Genomic DNA, 27530 nt, shown 5'->3' with positions numbered 1-27530 from the left:
TTTTTCAAACGGGGGCTATACAGTCAGGAGATTTATCGCCATGGTATTTTTACCGGACTTGTTACACGGTATTTTTCATTTTGGAATTATCATGGCATCTCTGTAAGCAAATGACAAAAGCGCAGCTTGCGCGAAGGCACTCCAGGTCGCATCAGAAAATTACTTAATTGTGGCTATTGCAAAAATTTAGAAACCAACCCAGTTTATATAGGTAACTTCAAGCCACTCCCATAATTTTGATGATTCATAAGACCAAATCATATGATTTCAACTTTTTGTGTGCGTGACGTAATGCATCAAGTTGGAAATGCTGACTACCAAATTTTCGGGAGGTATGGGAACTAGATTATATTTTTAGGATATTCAGTAATGGAAGGAGGGTGTCAACATTCGGACTCAATCTAGAAACAGGCTATTTTAACGCAACTTTGCGTCAAGTTTCAAAATCTAAGATCTGCATCAACAGAATTAAGAAGCTGTTGGGGTGTTGTTTTGTTTGTAAAGATTTCTCTTTCGTCAGTCGCGGGAAATATAACGGCCTACACAAAGTTTCAAAATGTTTTCTTCTGGCTTCAAATCTCAGAGGCTCAGGGTAAACCTCAAGCTTGCTATCAATCGGCTCAAAATGTTGGAAAAGAAGAAGAGTAAGTATATTTCACTGAAAGAAGGCGTTTTTCATCCTCCTTGGAAATGCATTTGTCATCCTCCTTCATACCTCCTCTCTATTAATAAGCCCCCCACTTCAAATAAGCTCCTCTCTCGAACTGAGTGATCTTTGTGAAATAAGCTTCATACTTGAATAAGCTGAGGTATTGCCTCGAAAAATAAGTTCGATCCCAATATATCTACATTTTAAGCATACTGACCAGCCTCAAATAGAGGAAGGAAATTTACCCTCATTATATTTTTGGGTGCTGCTAAATAAGCCCCCCTCGAATAAAACCCCACCCAGAAATTATTTTTTGGGTATATCCACAACTGGGTATATATTTTTCCATCGTGTTTTTTCGGAACCTATTCTGACGTTTTATGCTCTGAGGAGTGTCAGACGAAAAAGCTTTAAGTATGTTGTAAAATGTTTGCTTTTTTCAAAGCCATTTTCAAATTCTGTACCGCAAAAAAAATTGTTCAAATTATTTTTTGCAAAATAAGACCCTGGCCCTGGGGGCTTATGCAAAGGCTAAGGGAATTTGCAAACTTTTTGATGTATGAATTAAGTAAGACTTCAGTGCAGAGTGTGAGTGAGGCTGGAACTTGTGCACACACAAGATGTTTTTCAGAAGTATGTCTAATGCACACCAAAACTTAAAAATGCACAAATTTTTCAAATTATAAAATGAAGGTGCTGTGTACACAATTATAACCAAAGGATTTAATGATAACATTTGGCTTCAATAAACAGAATGTCTAGAAAGAGAGAGTTTGGCATATTTATGAAATTCCATTCCTACTAAAGCTTGTGTTGGATATTTGAACAAAATTTATGCTAAGGATTTGTTTTTTAGCTGAAATAGCGATGAAGTCAAGAAAAGAGATTGCAGATTTTATTCAAGCCAATAAATTTGACAGGGCAAGAATACGGGTAAAAGTTTCTTATCATTAAAGTTTTCATTAAAAGATGTTTTGTTGAAAGCTTTAAAGAAAAAAAATGTGATATTTTATACTTCAATGATACTATTATGTTTGTTACCAGAAAGTTGTTTTGTTGACTTTGACTATTTATTAACAAGGTTAAAGTAGCAGGAAGTAGCATACCTTTTTGCTTTTATTACAGGTTGAGCATATCATTAGAGAAGATTACTTGGTTGAAGCATTGGAGTTAGTTGAAATGTACTGTGACCTTCTCCTTGCTAGATTTGGTCTTATTGAAACAATGAAGTAAGTAATAGTTAGATCATTCACTATTCTTTTTTGTATAAATTTTCCTCCTTCCAAAGACTGCAAGTAATCAAATATATCAGGTTCTGTTTTGATGTATAATTTCCAGACAGTACCTGCATATGCAGCTCTGTCTATACAGCATAGAGAACTTAACTTGACAAACCAAAAAACAATAGTCTTCTAAAGGAGTATATACATTTTCATTTTGGTGATTTAAAACAAACACGTTCTATGCATTAAGAACAACTCTAGTCTCAACATATACTGATTAACCTTTTGTGTACTTTCATGTATATATTCTGAAAGAGAATTACAATTTGCCAGGTAAATGAAATAAGTTCAACCAAGTTAATACTAAAAAAAATGGTTCTTAACCATTCTTTGCCAATAGTCTTGACCAAAAATTTGTAATTTCAGGTATTGTGATGAAGGGCTTGTTGAGCCTGTCTCCAGTATAATTTGGTCAGCTCCCAGGCTTTATTCGGATGTCCAGGAACTTAAAATAGTATGTTAGATTTTTTCTATATATATATCCTTATGGATGTAGCAATTATTTGCTTGTAATAACATATATTTATATTTATATTTACATCATTGTATTTAGTATTTAGAATAGTTTGTAAAGATCCATCAGTAATCAACCCTGAAGGACACACTAGAAGGAATATTCGCCTGTAGGAAATACGGCAAATGTATAATTTGGAACCTCTGAAACCGTATTTCTGAATATTTTTGGCAAATTAGTCTACAGAGATAATGCACCAACTGTGCTAGTTTACTTATTGGTTATAAAATCTTCAAATTAGGCAATTTTCTAGTTATCTGACACAGCTTTTAACAGCATCAACCTGGTGCCTTTTTCAAATGCTTTTTTGTTATCTTTTTGATATTTTTGATATCAATTTTCATCTCATATAACAGATTGAAGAGCAGTTAATCTTGAAATATGGAAAAGAGTTTGGTCAGCAGGCAAGAACAAATATAAACAATACAGTAAATGAAAAAGTGAGTGAAACTTTTGTTTATTTATCGCTAAGGGATTTCCTTAATTCAAAATTTCATATTTGCATGCCTAAGCTAACTTGGCTTTGTAGAACATGCTTAAAACATTTTGTTTATCTCTCAATATAGCAAATGAGCAAGCGCACATAAGAAAATAATGTGCAATTAGTAATAAACATTACCATTGACCGCATAGACATCATAGACAACCTATGGATCCTGATTTTCTACTTTTGTTCTTTCACCGTCCTTTCACATTATGTTATTGGTGTCTTAGCATGCACTAGAAAATTAATGGCCCAGTAGTCACATAAATGCTTATATTATTGAATGTTTACAAATTATGTTGAATCTTCAACTTTTTACCAAAAATAAATCAAAAATGGGAAAATAAGTGTCTTGAAACTTTTATCAGTATAGTTTTAAATCTGGGTAAAATTGTTTCCAGTTGCGGAAACATTGCAGGAATAATATGTTATATTTTTGTAATTTTAGAGTAGTAATTATAACTAAGATTTCTTTTGAAAATGGGGGAGGAAGTGATTGTTTCATGGTAGGTCATAAGTTTAAGATGGCCTCAAATGTGCAGGGTTGCTGGCCAATACATCATTCAAAACTCATTTTCCTATTGATAGCTTTAATTGTATATTCAAAGCGTGCAATTTATAATTTAAAGATTATAATATTCGAAATTTAAATTTCTTAGAACACAATTTGAAATGCTAACTCTATGTTGAACTGAAGTATACTAGATAGTCGCATGTAATATCCACAGGCCATTATATTTTAAAGTTATAATAAGTATTTTGAACTTTTTTTGCTTTGAAAAATATCTAAATATCCACTAAGTGGTCAAGAAAATTTGTTCCCACTAAAAAAATTTGTGAAGTATGATGCTGGTTTTCAGCAAGAAAATTGAAGGTCAAAATCACTGTTTGTCATTACTCCTGAAATTCCCTCTGGTTTTCTTGTATCACTTAAGTTTTTAATTTTGTTTCTGTTAGTCTTTATATCATGTTTGTGGCCTATGAGATCACCAACCTTTTTGGCTCTGATTTTTTTCTGTGATTTATCTTGACCATTAACGAATTTGTATAGAGCCTCCTTTTATCCTTTCTTTTCTGAATAATTTATATCTCTCCACTCTAGCTTTTAGTACAAATTAGCATGTTTTGGTGAAATCTTGCTGGATTTATTTAGATATAACAATTTTAAGTGAAAAGTACATTCTTGCAATTTTTATGGTTTTGTATTTTAGCTTATCATAAAAATGAGTCCACAGGCTCCTCCAAAATTGCTGGTTGAAAGATATCTTATGGAAATCGCAAAAAATTACAATGTGTCATATGAGCCTGATCCTGATGTCATGCTGGTTTGTATTTGGTTTTTTCCAGTAATCTTGCCTTTCCTGTTTGTAACTATTGTCATCTGGACCTTTTTGAATGAGTTCGCAGCTCTTGCAAGATTGAAGAAGCTATTGTTCTGTTGCCCCATTCTTGCCCAGAGGTCTCTTAGGAGGGACAGGGGGCAGATGCGAGCAGGTGCAATTGCCTCCTCTAAGCTCATCTCATTGGAATGCTAAACCTTTTTTCGGGTTAACCACAGAAAAGGCCTAGTCATGGAGAACATAACAAATATATCAAATAATAGCCAATCATTTTGTTCTTACTCGAACTGTCAACCAGTGTAATGATTCAGAATGGTCTAGAATGCTGGGTATGAATGCCCAGGACACAAAATGGCCTAACAATATAATATTGAATGTTTGGGGATTATGTACCAACGTACCTCTATGCATGTGGTCTCATACAGAACCATACATAAGGTTAGGGTTGGAGTCAGCATTCAAATGGAACATTGATCATTAGGACCGTATCTTTAGATCAGCCTTTTTTTTGTCCTTATGAAAAAAATAGTGCACAAAATGCAAAAAGTTTTTCTGATCGTAAAAATTTGGAATTAAAATGTTTGTAGCATCACTATTTGTGGCATCATTGTTGTAGCAACCTGTTTTTTCAACAGAGTGAGGGCATTCCATCGATTGACTCAAAAGAATTTGACAACATTGGCTCATTTCAAGGCGGTCCAGGTGGGCCAAGTGCACCAGGTGGTGGAAGTGGTGGTCACGGTATTGGCTTTGAGCATCTAGGAAATCACCATGGTGGGGCAGGGGATCAATTTCCAAATATACCTAATGTTCCAAATGTACCAGGAAACCCACCATACCCAGGAGGTGGTACATACCCACCAAGTAATAGAGGCGGTGGATATCCATCAAGCCTGGTAACAACTCATAACTTTATTAGCATTTTAATGAAGTTGTTTTCAGTACATTTATTTGGATTAGAAACTTTTATTACCCATCGGTCAAATAGTTTTAGAATTACCATAGCGTGACAAAATTTGCACTAAATTTTTAGTGGGATTTTTCCCTTTAGAATTGAGTATGTTGATTAACCACCAGTTTTCTAACGGTAATAAAGGTTTGGCTGGCGCTTCATTGTCCACCTTGCCCTGGTCACTGCTAAATATCTCTTCTATATAGATATAAAAAGTTTGAATGTATCAACTATATGCGAGAAATGACACTCTCTATCTAAGGCAGATCCAGGCTTGCAAGTATCGGATTTTTCAAAGCTATTCGGCCAATACTGTTTGTTAAGATTATGAATCTTGTGGGTGGTCCCTGAGCGGTGAAGAAATTCTTTCACTAAGAATTTCAATAAATCAAGCCAGTCATTTTATTCAAAGAAATCCTCAATAAAACAGCTTAAAACATGTCTAAAGCTAATCTATTAAGCGACAAATTAACCAATTTGATTCCTGTTAAAAAAATTTTATTTTTGTTTTGCTAGCCCCCTGCATACAACGAAGCAAATCCTACTGAGAAGCCCCCATACCCACCAAACGACCATTCAGATATGGCCTATCCGCCACCTTCTGCGAGTGTTCCTGCATACCCACCAGGGAGACCCCAGCAGCCACTAAGCAGTAATGGTGAGATATCCCTACAAAATTTTGTTTGTGTAGAAAAATTTGAACTTAACATATTCATTTTAAATCTCTATGCTTGTATTCATCACCATGAAAAACAAGACTTTTCGCCAGTACATCAGATATCATTGGTTAATGTGTGTGTTGTTATCATACGGATACTTTCCAATGTAGCGAGATTGGTTTCAAATTTCAAATTCACAAGTTTCACTTCAATCTACAATACTTGCAGACATCGACTTTATTTTGTTAAACGAGAATGAACGACATATTTTCACTAAGAGCTTTTGAAAGAAGCTGCAGAAATGTTCAGGTGCCTGATTTTTAAAAAGAACTCCAGATTGATTAAGGGTTGATAATTCATTCTAGTTCCTATCTCATCTTTTTTGTAACCTTGTCGCTCTGTAACTTGGTACTCAAATAATTTACACATACGGAACAGCGAATACATAGCATACTGGGGAAATTTTCGTCCACAGAGTAAAAACTTCGGATAATGAGTAAATGTTAGCAGAAATTTATATTCAGCTGCGGATCGAATGTAGCTTGAGAGGAAGAATGGTGTGTTGATGGTTTCCTTTTTTTACCAATTTGACCAATAAACACCATCTATTAGGCGTGGTGCTCAGTGACGAAGAATAAGGACACAATTTTCACTTGAACGACAAAGATCTTGATTTTCTTACAGGGGTATAAAATTATCTCAGTCATCTTTTGCTCTTTAGCCCCCTTTAACAACAAAAATAGATCTTTCCGTACTCGGTCTTGTATATTTTTTCTGTGAGAGCAAATATATATAATTGTTTGTTATTCTCCATGTACTCCCTATAACAACACAAATATATTACAAAATAAGCTTTTGGTACCGAAAAATTTGAAAATAGCGCGGAAGAGTGGAAGCGCATTACAGTATCATATGATACTAATAAATTGAGATTTCGGAAAACGCAGCTTAATAATGAAATTAATAACCAGTACGACGACAAAGAAAAAAGACATCATATCATGTATTTGTCAACTTCTTGCTACATTGTGGACAATTCCAATTAAGACAAATCCATTAAGACATTAAGACATTTCCAATTAAGGCATTACGTCAAGTGCATTAAATTAGATTAAATAACGTCTCGACTCTGGCTAGAGTCATCTTCAGTATAATTACAAACGAGAAAAGATCAGCTTAAACACGAAAGAGCTAAACAAAGGGGATCGTAAATCATGTGATAAAGAAGTACGCTGGAGGAGCAATCAGGACGCGAGAGGAGACATAAGAAATAAACAACCTAGAGAAATAAACAAGGAATAAAGATACTAATAAAATATTTCTGCTCTTCCGTGCTTTTTACAAATATATAACAGTGCCGTCGGAATGAAATTCATATTGGGGGGGCTGCCCATTGTTTTCCTTCTCATTTAGTACACTGTTATAAAGGAACATACTACAGTTTGACAATTATTGGGGGGGGGGCTCCAGCCCCCCCAGCCCCCCAGCCCCCGGTTCCGACGGGCCTGTATAAGTCTGTTTTATTGTCTATATATCCTTATTACAAATGTTTTCTATTTACAATTAGTACCTTTTTTGGTACCCCGCTCATAAGATAAACACGCGTGTCACATTTATGGTCTATACAACCCTTTGCAACATGATTCTACTTAGAGTTGATCGCTTATCTTTGTCAATTCATTTTTGCGGCCTAGGTCCTGGTGCAGCAAGCCTGCCCGATCTTCCTGCTGTCCCTTCCTCGAGTCCACCCCCAGGCAGCGTCGGAGGACAAAGTATGAAGGGCGAGGACGTGGACTTTGACGACCTTGCGCGGCGTTTTGAGGAATTGAAGAAAAAGAAGTAAACATGTTGGAGATAAGTAAAATTTGCGAAACACAAAATCAAATGCTATAATTTTTGCACAGGTACGCCAATTAATTTTGATTTGTAATGTGAAATCCTTCTGTGTTATCGTTTATTATTATCGACTTTGCTTGCTGAAAAGTATCTAGCAGCTTTCTGTATGGTGGTAGGGAAGTTGGTAGTTCTTCAGAAAGTACTGAAATGTTAAAGCATACTGATTTTGTAACGTACCAGTATTAAAAGATGCATAAAATCTATCGGACACGCTGATCAGTTGGTCTGCCGTCAAAGGTTGATCGGAATTCAGGGATGGAAGCTCATCGGCGATAAAACTGAGCATTCCAAGATTGATTGCCGGGAAAATTATTTTGACAAACATTACTTTGATATCTGGGCGAATGGTGTAGCATGGTCTAACAAGATGACTGTAGCCTCCCTTTTCCTACAATGGTCTCATCTAGAAACTAGTCTATCTTGGTGCTCAGCAAAGGCTTACATTTGCTTCTATGCAGGTCACTTATGCATCTGATTGCGATAAGCACTTCCAATGAAAATTTTTTAGCATAAATATATTCGCGGGGATCTAGCTCACATTTTTTCATCAAAAATAGCACGATACATCCAATGCCACCCAACTGCATACACCATGGACTGTTCCCTTGAGCTTTCTTTTGATTGCCACTACCTTTACCATGTGAAATCATTTTGAATCTGTGCATTCTTGGTGGTGTCTCTTTCTTCTTTTAAATATCACCATGTTTTGTCAGTAAGTACCTTCAAGTCCCTCAAATTTACAGTTTCGTTGGCCCCGAATGTGTTTTTTGTTGAGCCCGTTTGTAAGTTATTTATGTAATGTACTGCTGTTGTTGTTTCCTTCAATTTGCTTTATACTCACGTAAAGCCTTTCAATTCAAGCAGTAGATGAAACATTAAAAAGAAAGCAAAACTTTATTTTTTTGAGACATTCCTTGTTATATCTTTGAAAATTTCTAAACTTAATTATTTAGTGACTCAATTAAGTGACGCTGTAGAGAACAAATGCTTTGATTTTTTACCTTATTTAAATAGATGATTATCAAAAGCGTTTTCAAAATTCAAAAGTTCTGCTACCTTTTGTTTAATTTTTTAGTTTGACTGGCTTACTTAAATTTTGTAACGATATGAAGTTAATGTTTTAAGTTTTATGTATTTAACTAATAATGTTATAAGTTTCCTAATATGCTCCTGTTGCATTCCATAATTTTCTGTAAAGACAGTAATAATTTGTAATAATTTGCACAGCCAGTTGTTTTCTCTGTTATAATTTCCATAGGTCCTGGGAAGTTTCAGAAGCTCGATGCTAGTAGATCAAATTACAACGCATTTGGTCAAATTGCCTTTCGCCTAGCGTCGCACTAGCATGTAAATATTGTCTATGGTCAAATTAAATTTTCTACTCAGTGTTTTTGCCATCTTGTACCAATTGACCAATTGACTCCTTCTTTAAACATAGGCGTGACAAACGTCTATCTATAGCATCTGGATGTTCTTTGAGAGTCTGAGATTACCTTCCCACTTTCTGTTTTATCATCTCGGTTTCTTTAACTGTTTTGACTGTACGTAAAGCCTCATTGGATAGTTTTGCAAGCCTCCTGGCAGGTATGTGGTAGCTTTAGCAGGCAATATAAATACAGTCTGCCAGACTGAAATGTTAGCTGTTATTTGATTGTCATATCAGTCCTTTCCAATCACTGAATCACATAAAACATATTTGACACTGTTAAAGCTGATGTCGAATCATGGAAGAAAGGAAATTAAACTAACCAATTGCGAGAAGGTGAGGAGAAGCGTTTGGTAGACGAAGGCATTCCCTTGTTTCAGATGGTCAAGAGCATGCGGGTTGAGCTTGATACTCACTGCGCATGCACTTTGAATGTAAGAAAGAGGATGTCTCGCTTAATGGAAAGGATGGTTCACAAATAAAGATAATGCCACCTGTTCGCATTGTATCCCTAGCGAGCCTGGAAAGATGTTTCTGTATCTATGCGTTTCTAAGACGTATTATTTCGCCTGTCGGTTCATGGAACCAATAATTCTTAAAATTTGAACATTCTCGATGCAGGCTGCTAATTCTCACTTGGTCAAAGCCTCTTTGTTTGGATTTCGAGCAACTTTTCGAGAAAACCTGAAAGTGCTGTTCTTATTTCTGGCCCAACTGTCGCATAAACCATCATGAGTGATTTCACAGAACATATGCAACATCATTTGAAGCATTCCGTGATCTGCTTGCTCTCTGTTTTTTTCTGGTTGCATCCAATTATCCACTCTTACCACCTTTGTTCTGACACCCTTAAAAGCGCCATATTGCAAATTTGCCACAAACTTTGAAACCTCCAGTTCACTAAATACGTGCATATTACCCATATGTTAGGCATTGACAATATTACTTAGGTTGATCCACAGATTTGATGGAAGCTAATTAGCTTATGCTTTTAGATGTTTGGAGTTGTGAAGAGTTCATGGCTCTTATCACAAATAGACTGTTTGGCAATAAATCAGAAAATGTCTAAGGACAATGCTGTCTTAGTTTTTGATATAATTGCGTTACTAATTTCAAAACTCAAATCCCATTCTTAAAATTTTCAATCATTTTTAACATTTTCGGAGTTCTACTATCTTTGGTCTATGAAAAAAGATTGATGTTCATAGGACCTTAATATTCCACCGTTCTATTTATAGAAACTATGATTCAGCAGTCTAACATAGTCTTGGCTGTTATAATGAACAAACTTCTGTGGTTTTGCTATTGTCTGGCACCTTTAATTTTCTAGCTAGTGGAGTAAGAAGGTGAACTGGAGCAAGTATTATGTATATCATAATACTTGCTCTGTGATAGTTTAATAGCAATGTTTTTTTGAAAGAAAAAATTATAAAACATCAAGTGTAGCAGAAATGCTCTGAAACTCCAGTCAGCGCTTTAATTTACCTGCACTTTCTTTGATGGTTTGACGCAACCCTAGATGGGTGCTACCTTGGAAATATCCATGCTTTCTTTTGGATCATCAACATATCCAACATGATTTATCAAAATAAGAGAAAAAGGTTACTGAAATGAGGAAGATACAGTTATTATATTTGTCTGTGTTCTTTTCTGAATACGTAGAAAGACGATCAGGGATATTTCACTGTTCGAATTTTAGCCACAGATGGCGGCGTTCTTGCTAGATCGATCGACCGTTTAGTAGTTTTTAGTTATTGGCTTAAAAGTTTTCCTCAAAAATGTCTGTGCTCTGTGTGTTTTCAAATTTTGAGGAGAAATAATTTTCTTATCAGCAGCTGTTTCATGGCAGTATCGAATCGTAAAAATGTGTTTTCCTTATCTTCGGCCCAATTCTTGATTTTTTTTACTATGATGTCAAAATTTTTCTCTAGGGAAAATTTATTTTTAGCCTATTTTTGTATTCGGAAAAATAGTTAGATGTTTGGATGTTAGAAATAAGATCCGTTAAATAAGTTAATAAATCAATTTTTCTCATTACTTCACAGCTAATACATTGCTCAAATAGTATTTTTAACCTTTTTTTAACTACGACATAATTTTGCACTGAAAACTTTCCCACGGCACGCAGCTAATCAAGTAACCTACTTGATAGTACCAAATATCCTAACAATGACAACATGGTCTTTAAATTTGTTTATTCTCGCTCAGTGCTAATATAAAATTGGAAGATGTAACCTACTAGCCAAGATTCTAGAAGCTCCTTCTAATGAAACTGATGACACAATAGCTGAAAATGTTCATTAATACGTTCGGATCCTGTATTTTCCGCTGCTGTAATTAAAAAGATTGATATAAACCTTAAATTTAAAAAGGATAGCTCGAAATTCGAATGGACCAGTAAGTAAATTCACCCCAACAAGCAAAATATTTGAACGGGTAACAGATGAACAAATTTATGATCGGATAAAGATTATATTTTATTTTTGTATACATACTTATACTATACTATTATCGCTCGCGAGAAGAGTTCAAACATGCTCATCTGCGTTTTGTGGAAAACCTGGAAGCATGTCCTGATGAGAAACTGATTGCTCGTATAGTGATGATGAATCCATCAAAGACATTTCGCTGTTTACCACACGACTTATTAATTACAAAATTTCATGCAAATAGCAATAGTTATGATGCCCTCATACTATCCTCAAGATAGAGCTAAAATAGTGAAACCGAACCACAGTGAACAGAACACTAGAATTCAAAGAAGTCCTACAATAATCTTTTTTGGGAGAAATACTCTCATGAATTCTCCAAAATTATATTTCTTTATTTCTAAAAAACTGATGTATTCAAATAATCTGATTATAGCATAATTACCACATTAAATCTTATTTGAGATTAGTACACTAATGTCAAAACTATCCAATGAGGCCGTACAGTCAAAACTGTTGAAGAAGCAGAGATGAACGACTGGAACATAACTGCATGTTTCTAAAGGAAAACAATTTAAATATTTGGTTTTAAGACCAGGAAGAACAAAGTACGAAATACGAATAGAATGTTATGATGCTCGGGAATCGACTCAACTTTGTATCTAATTAGATTTGTATTCAGAGCAATGGAAACGTTATTATCAGTACAGCACAGACATTCGGCAATGGCAAATTATTTGCAGATGATAATAAACCAATTTTGAAAAAATGTTTTTTAGGCCAATTAGATGAGATTGGATAATTTCCCGCGGTACTCTCGACAATCTCTCATGGCTTAATCTCTAAGCCTGAGAATCTTTTAATGAAATAGTTGTGGTGAAAGACTTTTTTCAGGTTTTTTCTTGATTTTCTTGTGACTGTGCCACAATGGAATTTCATTTTGATATTTTAAAGCAATTCCTTTTCCTTTGAGTGACTAAATAATCTTAAACACCTAATATTCAAGCATTTATAGACCAAAAAATTAAATAGAAAGCTTTTAGATAGAAATTTTAAAAATTATGATTTTTAAAGTAGAAAACTGGTCTACTAGGGAGTCTTATTGGGGCTTCACCTCCCGCCAGAAGCCTTTGTCTGGCGTATTTCCCTCGTCTGCCAAAAAATGTCCAAGTTTTTGGCTTATTTTGACCTATTATAACTTACTTTGGCTTATTTAGGCCTACTATGACTTACATTGGCTTGTTTTGGCCAGTTATGACTTACTTTTATCCCGTGTGAAGTAATCGTCTTTTTTCGTAGTCTTTATCGTTGGCACAATGGGTCTAATTGAATTTTGATTATTTGTTCACAAAAGCGCTTGATAGGATACCGACAGAACAATCGCTCGCATTATCAAACTGATTCAATGACTAGCATGCAAAGACATCCCCAAAGGCCTACGATGAATGAGGCACCGTTATGATTCGTTCCTTAAAATCGTGGAAAGACATCTTATTGGCTCTTAAGTCAAGGAGTTTTGAATAAGACAATAGTAGTGTGAAATAAGTAGATACCACAAAATCCGCGCCGTTCCGCAGGCAGACCTTACAGTTTCCAGTATTTGTACGAAGGCAATTCCAAAGCTTATTTCGGCCTATTACGACTTATTTTTGCCGATTATGACTTACTTTGGCTTATTACAACCTACGGCTCATTTTAGCCTATTACGACTTAATTTGGCTTCCATAGCTTATTTTGGCCTATTACGACTTACTCTGGCTTATTTTGGCCAATTATGACTTACTTTGGCTTATTACAACCTACGTTTGCTTATTTGGCTCATTTTAGCCTATTACAACTTAATTTGGCTTCCATAGCTTATTCTGGCCTATTATTACTTACTTCGGCTTATTTTGGCAACTACTGAACTTCATCTGGATTTTTCAAGTTTGCCACTCATTCCAAGCAAGTCAAATGCAAAAAGACGAAAAACAACCCAAAACAATCGGAGGAATGACTTTGTAATGCAAAAATATTTTGAATAAGTTTTTGCTGCTGCATAATATGCTTTGTTTACGCTATTTTGTGCCATCGTAAACAATTTTGATGAGCATGTTCTGTCAAATGGCGTATTTTGTATATTTATCAAAAGGGTGAAACTCGGTGCTGCCACACAATGATTTCGAAACTGCTTGCGTGTAGGTGGCGCGAACCCTGCGTTGGAAAACGTTTTAATCCTTTTTTAAATTACACAGCAAGCGGAAATCTGTTTTTTTAGAAGATGAACTTGGAAATCTGTTGATCTGCAAAAAGGCTAAGAAACAACACAGCTCGTATTGTTTTACCTTCAGTCAATGTAGGTCAAATTGCTTGCGATATTGCATCTTCAAACGCTGTTTTCGGCGTTTCCGCTTCTAACCATCGGTGACCCCGCGCGACAAAAACCGTGACTCTGGTTCACATTTATTGTTCTTTACTGTTTAACCTTCGCATAATAGACCCAAAAGCTACTCAATGCCAACAACTACCGCGAAATGGCAGAGACCTCTAGCGAACAGATATATTGATTGAAGTGAAGGTCTATTACACCCCTTATCTATCGGTGCCAATGCCATATCATTGGAATATCGATGCAATATTAAGAAAATTAGTATTTTACCGTCCATGACAGTTTCTGATTCCAGCTCCTGACCATTGGTAATATCATTTGTAATTGTAATATCAATGTTTTGAGCAAAGGAGCAAGTGCAAGTCCGTAAATGAGCTACTTACTTCCAAGCCCTCGTTACCGTTGATATTCTATTTGGTCTGAAATTCCGGCCACCCATCCGCCCCTCTCTCCATGGCCGCCGAGACATTTCAGAGACCCTAGGGCAAAACTGGAAGACGAGCTCCCTGCGAGCGAAGTATGCAGAAATTTTTGCGACCATGCACTTTAGATCTGCTTATTTCATCAATTTTCTTGCAATTTAGTAAAACGTTTTAAGATTTAAAGCACAATTCTGTTGCTTTTAGTTAATTTTATTTTAAAACCGAATTCATATCTTTACCTTGAGGCTCTGGGGCAATTTGCCCCCTTCCCCCCGACTCGGCGGCCCTGCCTTTCTCTCATATTGTTTTCTCCAAAGAACCTGCGTTAGCGTTCTCTGTCCCTGCTCTGTACTTTCGCTCAGGTTCTCATAGTAAAAAGAAATGGATAATTGCAGTCAATCCAACCTCGTGCAGCGCGCAGGCAGCTTGAGAAACGATTGATTCTCCCATCGTGCGTCAAAGGTAGTGGTACCTAACCTAAGGCGTGACGCGTTTTTCATCCGCTTTCGCTCCGCGTTACCAAAACGCGCCATTTTAAAATTCACTTCTGCTTAGGCCCAATCGTGATGATTGGTCTACACTAATCCCAGGCTAGAACTATGAAAGAAACAAGGGGGATCATTGCAATGCATTTCTTAATAAACCCATTACAGTAAACTGAGAAGGCTAATTTTGGATATCAACAAGAGGCTTAGCTCCAATTCTGTTGACGAATGAGCTTCTTGGCCTTACACTTCTTGGCCTTACCCAACGATAGCATTCACTTTTAAATGCATGTTATTGGAGCAATCAGTGCGATATTGCATTTGATATGTGTTTTGTAACCAAATTCCTCAAGACCCCGGATGCTCAAGATCCGCCGTCTTTTGAAAACGGTTGGCAAAGCGGTGATATTTGGAAACGCTGACTCTTCGAATTGCATCCGTGTGTACAACATTTTTACTCAGCACACTGAGCTTTTGAAATCATATTGTTAGCACCTTTGAAATCATATAATCTTATCATAAGATTATATGGTAAGATTTGGAGTTAGGGATAGGGGGGGGGCGCGTCCTTTTTCTTGTGTTTCATATTCTTGATTAATTTTCTAATGAATCATATGTTTTACTAATGATTTACTAATTGATTTACATTAACTAATTGAAGTAATGTTTTACATTCACTTATGATTTACTAATGACTATTATTGCATATAGTATCCATTCTATGCACTGATTTTCATCTTGATAACAGGGGCGAAACTGCTGAGGGGTATGGGGGGGGGGGGGGTGCTGCACCCCCTCAATCTTCAAAAAAGCAGATTTTGTCGGGCAAATTTATGGCTGCCAGTTTATCGGTCAGGCAAATCTGGAAATTTTGTTTAGGTCGCACATTTATTGCTACTTTTTGCCCCAGCTCGGTTTTTGAATAAATGTTCTTTTTACCTCATCTTTTTACAATCCCCGCCCAGCTGGGAAAACAAACAGAAACGAGGCAAGCAGTAGCAACATAATTACATTTCTGTCTTTCGTTTCGAGCTCGACGTGCTTATGTTCATCTTCGCCTCAAGATGAGGAAGTAGAGTCTGAAGTACCGTAAATCCTCGATTCGCCCCCCCCCCCCTCGGAAAAGCCCCCCCTCGGAAAAGCCCCCTCTCGAAAAAGCCCACCCCCGAATAAGCTTCCATCCTAGAACTACAAATTGTCAATAAGCCCCCCCCCCTCGAATAAGCCCCCACTGCCACCGTAAATTCTCAAAATTGGACCCTTCAATTTCATGATTTTTGCCATCTGAGGTCGCCTATTGTTATACAACTTGTTTTGTCTGTCGTGCATCGTGTTTGTGGTTCGTTATTGTTAATGAGAATGTCTTTCGATGTTTGCGTCAGTAATTTAGTTTGTCATCGTGCCATCTCTTTTTAGTTGTTATTAGTTCATTTGCCGTTAATTTGTGTCATTAGGGTTTTGTGTGCGTCACTCATGTTGTTAAAAGCGTATGTTCTTTGAGTGCAAGTCCAGTCGAGTCGAAGTTGTCGTTGAATGAAGTCGTTATGTTGTAATTCGTTGGTTGCTACTAATTTATACATTCATTATTGAAGAATCTTGATTTAAAAAACGTTATTGCGAACTGGAGACTGGTTTTCGATCTTTATCTGCCCTGTAAAACTTAGTAGTTTTACATTGGTGACCACGACGTGACGAATTCGCAGAAAAAAAATGGAAATGATTTCAACAGAACAATTCAGAGAAATTCTGTTGGATATTATAAAGACCGTTGTATCTCACATGGCCGAAAGGGTGAGGTTGGCAGAGGAGAATGGGAGAAATTTCTTCGTGAATCGAACTAATGTCTATCGTGCTGAAGATGGCCAGCCCATTTGCTATTGTTGTTTGCGCGTTGGTCACGTTGCCAAATATTGTAGGGACAGGAAATTTTCTTTAGCATCCCAGGAGAAGTGTGATCAAAATGAACCTGTGATTGTTGCCTCGGTAGCTGAAGAGCGACCTCGGGTTACCTTTATTGGCAACATCAAAAGAAATGAGCCACACTTTCAAGATCTTCAAACTCGAGTTAAGAAATTGGAGGAGATTGTCAATGAATTGGAGTCACATAAACTATCACGACCAATGGTGACGCGACTGCTTTCTTCAAAACCAATGGAAGTTGACGAGGGTTTATTAGCCACAACATATGAAAAAAATTTGATTGACACTAAAAGAAGAGAAGGACCTTTACGTGTACATAATGTTGTTATAGCCTCGGGTAGAGAACCGTATGGACGGAATAAACTTGGACAGGGACATTATTTCTTAGATGGTACTTGATTTACTCATTTCAGTAAAATTATTTGATTTGATTCTTCGTGCTGCCTTATAATACTTTTATGTTTCTTCCCCTTCGAGAGATCAAGCCAGGAGGCTTGTCTTTCAAAGGGGGGAGTAATGTTATACAACTTGTTTTGTCTGTCGTGCATCGTGTTTGTGGTTCGTTATTGTTAATGAGAATGTCTTTCGATGTTTGCGTCAGTAATTTAGTTTGTCATCGTGCCATCTCTTTTTAGTTGTTATTAGTTCATTTGCCGTTAATTTGTGTCATTAGGGTTTTGTGTGCGTCACTCATGTTGTTAAAAGCGTATGTTCTTTGAGTGCAAGTCCAGTCGAGTCGAAGTTGTCGTTGAATGAAGTCGTTATGTTGTAATTCGTTGGTTGCTACTAATTTATACATTCATTATTGAAGAATCTTGATTTAAAAAACGTTATTGCGAACTGGAGACTGGTTTTCGATCTTTATCTGCCCTGTAAAACTTAGTAGTTTTACACTATGGCGTTTTATTGAATTACCACAACAAATTCATACTTTTGGTAGTAATTAATTAAATGCTCATAAAGAAATTTCTACTAAGATAAATGAAATCTTTTAATAATGTTTTCTTAATGTCAAAATAATTCTGATAAGCCCCCATCCAAAAATATCAAAAAAAATAAGCCCCAGGGGGCTAATTCGAGGATTTACGGTATTGATCGGCAGCGAAAGTATAGACTGAGAGAAAAGTGTGTTTGATGCAAGAAGGAAATGAACACAGGGCATGCCCCCCTCCCACTTTTTTGCAAAACAATATAGCTTTTCTCAAAATCTTTTGTTATGATTGCTAAATTTTCCCTTCACCACCCCGCCCCCTAGTTTCCATCCTGCGTCGGAGCCCATGGAACACTGACCATTTGAAGCATAATAAATCAAATAATGAAGAATATGCCATCTCGGAATACTTGTTGAGAAAAAACAAGCAACATTTTCTTTTCCAAATGTATGAAACCTTCACCATACATTCACAAGGAGTTATGCCCCAAAATTATCTTAAAGTTTTACACTTACGGTCCGAAAGTATTGCACCCTTTGCCAAAAAAGGCCGTTCTGTTATCTAAAGAAAATTTAAATAGCTGTTGCAAGTAACAAAAAGTTTTAAGTTTAAAGTTTTAGCGGGAAATAATAGAACATTTATCAAGGAATTGTAGTTCAGATAAGAATTGCAAAAGAATCGAGTTTCTTCTATTTCTAAACAATATCCATAATTACGAAAACACGAAAATTGAGCTTTGATGATAAGTATACCTGTGAAATATTTTCAATAAAAAAGGTTTTCTTTTCATAAGCAAATTTGCAATTTTCAAACCCATCGGCAAAAGAAGAATGGCTCACACACTCTGTCGGTAAATGGGAGCTGGAAAACCCTCTTGAGAACATTATCTAGCGACGGCCCTGGTCTCTGGGTTTGGAAAGTACAATAGGGGAGCACATTACGTCAAGAAGAGCTCAGATTTGAGGCCTCTTTCGAATTTTAGCATCATTTCATTAAAGACTTCCAGCCTGGTTTATTTTGTAGTCATAAGTACATTACCAGAGAACATGTTACACTAATTTTACATTTAGAATCATAATTGCGTTCTCGTGCCATTTTTGCACATTCTGTGGTAGGCTGTCAACCATCTCTGCAGATCCCTCCTACCAACAACATCATGATTGTCCCTAATTGATAGTATCTAAAACTAATTGTTCCTTCTTTGATTCCATTATTCTTCAAGTGTTCCTGGCCTTTGTCTCTCGTTTTGCCTTGGTTTCACAAACGGGAAGTTATTGCACATTACAATGGCCGTGAGTTATAAACGAATAAACGAGCTACTTTTCATTAACGGGACTGTAAGGAGCCACGTGACCGATAAGATGTCTTCTTTCTTTTCACACTCCGCCACCGAAGCTTGTCAAATGCCTTTGTACGACAAGATATCGTCGACAACAGCAACGAAATTCTCAAAAGCGCGCGTCATGAGTAATCTTATTACACAATGGCTTTCTGAATAGATCTAAGATTTGCCTTCAAGAGCAAGTACTCAAGCTTTTGCAGAGGAGAAAAATGTTAATTGTCCATGGGAACTACACAAACAATTCGCTGAAAGTTGTTGCAGTCTCGACTTTACAATGATGGGCGTAAGGGCAGCTCAGCAGTTATCTCAAGGGATCGACGCACGTCGACACGAGAATGAAATCGACAGCAGCGATGCTTTTAACTTTTTATTCTTCGTAGAAGGTAAGATTTCCCGCGCACGTGCATGCTACACACAGTGTACATGGCGCCTCTGCCTATTCTCCTAAACATGGTTTGTGATTTTGAAATCAGTGATAGTCAAAGTTATAACTGGCTAAATATCGATGACTAAGCTTTTTGGGAGCCTCTTTCATAATTTTTTTATTTAATTTAGCAAATTATTATGGACTTGTATGGTAATTTTGAATAGAATTTCCCTAAACTGTTGTAGTTTGGCATCAAAGGGGGTTTTGTTTTATCAAGGAAGATAACAAAGTTGCTGAAAATAAGGGCACTGGAAAGCAAAATTTTAACAAGAAAGTAATAATTTGGTGTACGCGTGCCACTTCTAGCGCGTACATGCGGCAGTTATTCATAAACTCCGTCGCACCGCAGAGATTGGCAACCGCTAATCTCGGGCTAGGCTCTGATTAGCAAATCTAATACTTGAATAAGAATCCCTGCTTTAAGTCAAAAGGTACTGTCTGCCATACAAGTTGTACCCGTGCTCTAGATGTTACGATAACCCTATAAAATAGGCATATTTTGATAGAAAACCATGCTAGCAAGGCTGTGATTTCCCATCACCGTGTTTTTCACGTTACAGCAGGAACCACCTGTTCGAATCCGCATATTCGCAAATAATCCTCGAGGATTTATAATCCATGCCATGTGAACCATTTTAATGAATAAGAGATTCTCTTGTTTTAGCCATGAATTCATCGCTGCATGGCTTTGCTGGCGACTGGGACATGGCAGACCAAATCAGTTATCCACGCTTTGATAACGGTCAACCCCTTCAGCCGTCGCTGTATCCCAACACCAGGAATTACAATATCGATCTCGATCTGCAGAGCAACTCGGTAGCCATGGATAAGGACTTACTTTTCAATACAACGCAGGTGGAAAGCGTGAATTTGAAAGGCCTTACCTGCTACCCTTTGCAGAAGATTGTTAAGCAGGAAAATGATAACAGCCCGTACTCAGAAGTAATCGATACAAACAGTGAAGAAATTGATTTGAGGGCTGAAGCGAGGAGCTTCGAGTGCCGGACATGCGGCAAGATTTTCAAACGCAGGTCGAGCCTTTCAACGCACAAACTGATACATGACAACATCAAACCATTCTCGTGTTCCACTTGTAAAAAGACCTTTTTGCGACGATCGGACTTAAAAAAGCACGTGTTGATGCACACGGGCCAGAAACCGCACCAGTGCTTGAAATGTGGCCGTGTTTTTAGCCAGTCTTCAAATATGTTAACTCACATGCGCAGACACTCTGGTGTCAGACCGTACTCTTGCAATATATGCGGTAGCGCTTTCTATAGGAAGGTTGACGTTCGCAGGCATCAAGTCAAACACACGAGAGATGAACGCATCTAATTATTTGCCATTCACAACAATTGTATATAACTAAATCAACCGTGTACTATAATGCTCTGAATAAATTCATAATTCAATTTGTAAGGGAAGGTATTCTTTTCTCAGACCATAGTTGTTATCACCCTATTCGCTGTTCGCAATCAGACGTTTTACAAATATTTAATGGTGATTGGATTATAGAGCCAAATTAGGTATTATACACAATTTAGAAAGAATGTTGTTTAAAGTTTACGAATGTTTAAAATGCTTACGTTTGCTAAAGTTTACGAATAAATTAAGATCTCCGGGGATCAAACTTTCTCAAAGTATTTCTCGGAAGTTTTCTCCCTCAATTTTTTAATCTTAAGTAATATTCAAACTAGATACAGCAACAAAATATAAGTAGCAAAATCTGATGTCTTGACTGGTTGTTAGCCTTACTACATTTGGAACTTCGGAAGTTTTCCCTCTCTTTTGTTCCTTCGGGGGTATTCTTACAAAATGTGTAAAACTGATGCACCTTGGCTTGGATGTGATGTAAAATTGTGCCTTTGAACTATGAAAAGCAGTAATAATTCTAAGTTGCTATTGGTTTAGTAATTTGCCACCCTGAAAAAAGTTGGGGCCATGTGCTTCAAAGCGCATCGCTTCAGCCATTCAATGGTTGTATCTCAGTCAAGTGTCACTGAGCTTGAAAGCTGAACTAAGGGCTTAACGCAGTTTAGGAAACACTAGCTTGATAACTAAGGGGCCCAGACAAAGAAGCCCCCAGGCTATTTTCATATCCATGTTTTCACGACTTTGCCCAAGGTAACATCGTTTTTAAATATTCTAAAAGATACTTTAACTCAAAGCATGTAACTCGGAATCTCCAAGAAAACTATCATTTTGATATCTTGGTTTTCTGTTTAATATGCTATACACCATTGGATAGGACCTTTTGCAGTCCGTAGAAAGCAAGGTCCGCGGATCATATCACGGATTGAGGGGGCTAGAACGTTTTTTTTGGGGGGGGGGGGGTTGAACATGCTAGAAATCAGGGCAAGGGCGATTTCTTGTATGGTTTCAAGCACAGTTTGGAAATTATTGGGGGGCTATAGACCCCTCAGTCTCTTCCGCGGTCCCTGGTAGAAAGAGGCCTGTTTCAGATTTGTTTCTAAGGATCCCAGGTGCCTTTATCACGCCACTGTGGTACTGTCAGTAAAACCTTGCGAAAAGTTTATATGGCAGCATTTTCAAATCATAGACTTTACTTGGCAAAATGACTTCTTCAGGGAATTCTAGCATGTAATCCTTTTTTCCAGAATCAAGAAAATGTTTTCGTAGCACAGCCGATGACAAAGCAAGATCGTTTCTTTTAGCCTTTATGCAGACCAATTTTCTTAGTGTTTTTAGGAAGGCTTTCTCCTATTTTGTAACCTTTTCATTAAAACAGCTTGGAATGTTTTTATGTAAAATGAAACTGTTGCCGTTTTTCAAAATAATGTTCTTGACAAATTTCCAACTTGAAATTATTAAAAAGCTTTCATATTTCGACTCGACCCATTTTTCAGGGGGGGGGAGGGTTGTTATGTTTTTACAGTTTTATGAATGATATAATCGTTTTGTTAAGTGTTTAGTGTATATGACAGATTAAGTGTTTTGTTAAAACCAAAAATCTATTAAAATTTGGGTAAAGATGCTTAGCTGTGAACGTTTCAAATAGTTGCTAGAAGTCGCTAGAAAATTTCATTTTTATGTTTCTTATTGTTCCCGTTTTGTATATTTACAGTGAATTGAACCACCACTCGTATCTGCAAGCTATGTTTGCTCCATTCACGACAAATGCTCCATCGTAGTGTTGAGAAACGATTACCCTGGGTACCACAGTCATAAATTCGCGCGCGGAAATAGAAGATAGAAGTGGAGACGCAAAGGGAGCGTCTATCCAAGAAGAAGGAAAGCTAGACGCTCCTCCGCTTCTCCGCTTGTATTCTTTTTACGCGCTTGAAGTTTTGTGGCTCTGGTACCCAGGGTAAGAAACGATATCCCGCACGTAAAGACGAGAGAAACAATTTCAGCAATCGTTTTACAGAAACTGCTGTAGATTATTTCTCCAACTCTCAGTTTCTATAGTATTTTCCTTTCAAGGTAGTAATATAATGATATTGTATTTTAATGCATTGTCCCTGTAAATAAATTTTTCTCTAACCAAGGGGCTACCATGCCTAAAAAATTGAAAATGAAATAAAATGAAGAATGAAATTAAAGTAACTAGCCATGTTTGCGACTGAATATGTCTAAGCCGTCCGAGAACTTTCTTGATATAAAGAACGAGATCAAATAGGCCAAGAACAGACCCTTGCAGTACAGCCACATCATTAACTGGAAAAGGCTGTACATGATTATAATATTCTTCGATTATTGTCATGTTTGCAAGAATATTCTTCTAAGAACCAGAAAAGCTTGACAATTTGATAATAAATGTGTCGTGAAGAGCATTGCCCTTTTTGGAAAATGGGATACGTCTTTATCCATGGTCACTACCTTTATTTCCCCTTTCAAAAGCTGCTTCTATGTATTACATTACAGCTGCATTTTCCTGTGAGAAAAGCAAAGCCTTGATACATTACTCTGTATTCTATGGTTGTAAGTGAATGAATTCGTTAACTGAGGAGCTTACGAAATAATTTATGTTTTAGCGATTTAATGAAAAGAGAATCAGTTATTGCTAAATAAGCAGTATTCTTGCAATCAAGAAATTTCAGCATTTGATCTTCTTGTCACGTTCCAGCTTCAAAGTTTCACTGATTCCAACTTCTCTGAACCAGATTGTGCTCCAACACCCTCGCCACAACACATTTATCATTTTTCGTGTTAATGCCCGTGGTTGTAGATTCTATTCTGTCCTTCCCCGTCATATTTTGTAGCTTTGGAAATGATAACATCCTTGATACCATCTGCAAATTTCCATAGCAAATATCAGTTGTTATATATAGGTTTTTTTGTTGTCCAATGTGGTTACCTTGTTACTTTCATCCCTCCATTACCATTTTTCAGCTGACTTTGAAAAGTGATTTAATATTTCAAAAGCCTTTTATCGTACCAAACCCAAACAAAGACATCTTGTGGCAACAGTTTCATTTTCCCATTTGAAAGCTTTCCTTCAGACTTGACCAGGGTCAGATTTTGATTTACCGTGTTTTCGCTAGTGGGAAACGAACATTATCTGCTCTTTCAAAACTATATATGCCGTAGGTGACCCGTGAGCGATGAAGCATATACATTTTTTCTTATAAGAATACCTTATTTCTGGCTGAGCCTCAATATTCTTAATTTTTTTTATATTTTGAGCTCAAGATTATTCTTAAAAATCGTTTTTAAGCAGCTTATTCTTGAACATTATTTGTGCCTGTTTCAAAAAATATAGCGTGAATCTCGCATTTGTTTTGATTTCCAAAAACACAAATAGACAAAACATTTAATTCTTATTGAAACTCGAGCTTTGCATTATTCTTAAATTTTAGCAATTTTGAGCCTCAATATTCTTATAGACTATATACTTCTATAAATTATAGACTATATAGATTATAGACTATATAGATTATAGACTATATACTTCGAAAGTGTGTATTCAATTTAAAAGCTGTGGAGGTTGGCGCTTGTACAGGCCGGGCGCTTTAAACAAATTTTAGGAAAATCTTTTTCTGACTTTGTTTGTCTTCACACAGAAATACAATATATTTCTAGTGATGACGTCACAAACATTTTGAGAAAGCTTTTGAACATTTAAATGTGAGTGATATAACCTTCTTGAAAGAGCTTCAAGGAATACCACTTGATATGCACAACCAGTCGAATGTGTTAAAACCCGTGAGATACAGCCACACAAGCGCAGCCGGAGTCGGTAGAAAAGACACCTTGCTATTGACTATTGACGATGCTTAAACACAAGCTCTTTCTCTATCAAATCACTGAAGTTTAGTCCCTGTTCATAACTTTATAAACCATGCCAAAAAAATTCTGTCAGCAAATTTCAAATCTTCAATTAGCTATATCTCGACCTATTATATATTAGATTTATCTATATATCTATATATCTATAAAGGTATTTCATGGTGCTCTTTCAGGTGATATGGCGAATCGTCAAAAAATTTAATGATTAAATTCTTATGGCGTCACAACTCTGTATTTAGACAGGAAATTCCTTACAATAATCGAGCAAAGTGCGTAACCCTAATTTTCTTCTTGATTTGGGTACTTTCAGCCTTGCTGAATATTCTAAGCCTTGGATAGATTTTTGTAACACAATAGAAACCACGTGATCGATGACGTCATTTCTCCGAATATAACAATTTTCGCTGCCCCTTTTTTGAAAAATTTCCCTAACCATCTTGTTTGGCATTGTAATAGGAGCAAAAGACTCTAAAGAATGAACGCTATCAGACTTGCAGATAACATGTTATTGCTATCAAACGTTTGCATGACGTCATCAAAATGGCGGTTCTGCAGTTTTCAAGCACCTGGAATTCAAAGACTGATGGTCGTAATTTAGCTTGTTTTACCTCGATTTTGAAGTTTTTGACTTTTGTGTTGTTCATTTACTCAAGAATGTCGTTTGAGCCGATATATTTGCACGCCTGGGAAGCTAACTATGGAACAAAATTGCAAGCTAAATGCAGGTTATGGGAATTGGTACAAGTATTAATGGTAAGCGACATTCCGAAATTTCAAAACGAAATTCCATAGAGAGATAAAAATGACATCGGGATATTTTTGATACAGCTTTATACATTGAAGTTAATACATGGGTTAACATGATTCATACTGATTGCGTGATCAGAGTAGCTCTTTGAAGGCAACTACATATCAAGGCAGCTTCGAAGTTATATAAGTCGACGAAGAACGAAAAGAAATTGCACCCAAGGCACGTATCAGCCCTCAAATCTAGGTTTCGAAAAGTTAGCATCGATCCCTTTTCCACCAGACCTCCAAGATGCATCACAACTAGTATGCAGAAGCATGTTAAAGGTCAACAAAGTTTCTTTTCCCGAATTGATAAAGTGAATTTGAATTAAGAAAGACATGCCTTCTCTTTCAACTGTTGATAAAATTTTATTATTGTAGAATTCATTTCTTTGCCGCTGTATACAACCGTTCAAATGAACTCCTGTGCGTCATCCAGGGCTGTTTTACCTATTTTCTAGGAAATAGCCAAGTTCTCAATATGTTGGTAGTTTGAATCGTCGTTAATACGTTTCCCAGCCCTGTAAAAGTAAGATGTGGTATCACACCGTGTGTTAGCATGGAAGGGAAGAACAAAGTTTTTGCCGAGGCTTTTGCAAATGCTTCCAACTTTGACGAATCTCTCATTATCATAACTGTAAAACCTGTACGTTTATTCTTATTTTAGTGAACGCTCAAATTAGAAAGACGAGAACATCAGTGTTTTTTGAAACGAGTAACGACATCTGATTTTCGTATAACTGCATGAAACACCCAGTGCTTACTTCTATGAGATCTCGCGAATGCAAGAACAAAGATTTATTTTCTTAGATTCTATATGTTTGTCTTCCTCTTTGACAATGAACAGGGCCGGCGAAACGTTTTTGAAAGTGGAAGGGCCAAAATATCTTGAAAGTCTTGAAAGGAATCAAGAAAAGGCCACCATAATGGTTGGCAGCAAAAAAAGTTTTGGAATTATGGTGTCTTAAGGATGACCAGAAACGCTATCTTAAATGGATTTTGACTGAAGGAGAACCCAAGGCAATATATTGAAGCCTTGTTTGTCAACATGCCCCATAGACCATAGACTAGTCTATTGTAATGTTGACTTGAAATAGGAAAGATCTTTCAAAGCTTTTAGAATAACATTTATGATATAGCATGTAATGAAAATTTTTCAGATTTTGAAAGTACCCAAAATAGGATGGGTAAGAAAATAAATGAAACACGGTTTTATAAAAAACATTATCATTGAAATATAAACAGAAGAACTATCAACTAAAAATAAAAGTTAAGCATTTTTGAACAGTTGGGGTATTATTTTCTAACATCTGATCTTAAACTTTTTTGAGATAAAGGATTTTTAAGAAAAAGAATCTAGATTTGGAAAACTTTGAAACCGGGCCGATCAAAATGAGTTTTTATAGAATTTATAATTGCGTCTAGATTTTCTTCTTCAAAGTAGGGATGGATTATTGTTGAATCAAACTTTGAAGTTTTCTTGATGATACTTTTTAAGAACTAATCTGCCGGTTCTTTATTTCTCATATCCTCAGAATTTTCTTTGCAGCTCTTTCTTTTCCTTCAACAGCTGATTTTGCTCTTTTGTAATGTTTCTGAGAAAGTTTTAGTTAACAAACAGACCTTGTTTGCCAAAGTTTTTTCCAGATCAGGTTTCTCGATGAATATCCTAAAAAAGAAGTTGCTCGTATTATTTCTTCGATCAAATTGCAATATTCAGTTTATATATGTCTTCTAGAAAATGACATAGTGGACTCTATCCACTTTTATTTAAAATTTTTTACTTTGCTCTGCAGAAAAGTGGGGGGGGGGGGAGGGGCATGGCTCTGGTTTCGCCGGCCCTGATGAAGGATACTTGAGGTATAACATTCCTTCCTCGCTTTGCACAAACCTTGCAGTTCTCTTGAAAGGGTCATTTGAATTTTCATAGTTATGATGAAACTTACTCCATCTTACATCTTTA

At 36.5% G+C, this 27530-nt stretch overlaps 2 protein-coding genes across 2 annotated transcripts; both read left to right on the top strand.

Moving 5' to 3' along the window:
- The first annotated feature begins 348 nt into the window (after positions 1-348).
- Positions 349-17253, top strand: LOC135681126 (IST1 homolog). Its single transcript, XM_065195429.2, has 9 exons — positions 349-644; positions 1506-1582; positions 1775-1878; positions 2299-2386; positions 2803-2886; positions 4142-4255; positions 4906-5166; positions 5739-5880; positions 7576-17253. The coding sequence occupies exons 1-9, from the start codon at positions 557-559 to the stop codon at positions 7722-7724; spliced, it is 1107 nt and encodes a 368-aa protein (XP_065051501.1). The 5' UTR covers positions 349-556; the 3' UTR covers positions 7725-17253.
- A 609-nt stretch (positions 17254-17862) lies between these two features.
- Positions 17863-21838, top strand: LOC135681128 (uncharacterized). Its single transcript, XM_065195436.2, has 2 exons — positions 17863-19484; positions 20193-21838. The coding sequence occupies exons 1-2, from the start codon at positions 19376-19378 to the stop codon at positions 20861-20863; spliced, it is 780 nt and encodes a 259-aa protein (XP_065051508.1). The 5' UTR covers positions 17863-19375; the 3' UTR covers positions 20864-21838.
- Positions 21839-27530: the final 5692 nt, after the last annotated feature.

Source organism: Rhopilema esculentum, chromosome 12, assembly GCF_057945365.1.
Source record: "Rhopilema esculentum isolate cy_ngs chromosome 12, ASM5794536v1, whole genome shotgun sequence".
NCBI classification, from domain to species: Eukaryota; Metazoa; Cnidaria; class Scyphozoa; order Rhizostomeae; family Rhizostomatidae; genus Rhopilema; species Rhopilema esculentum.
Note: the sequence above shows the minus strand (reverse complement) of the source record. Positions and strands in the feature narration are given on the sequence as shown.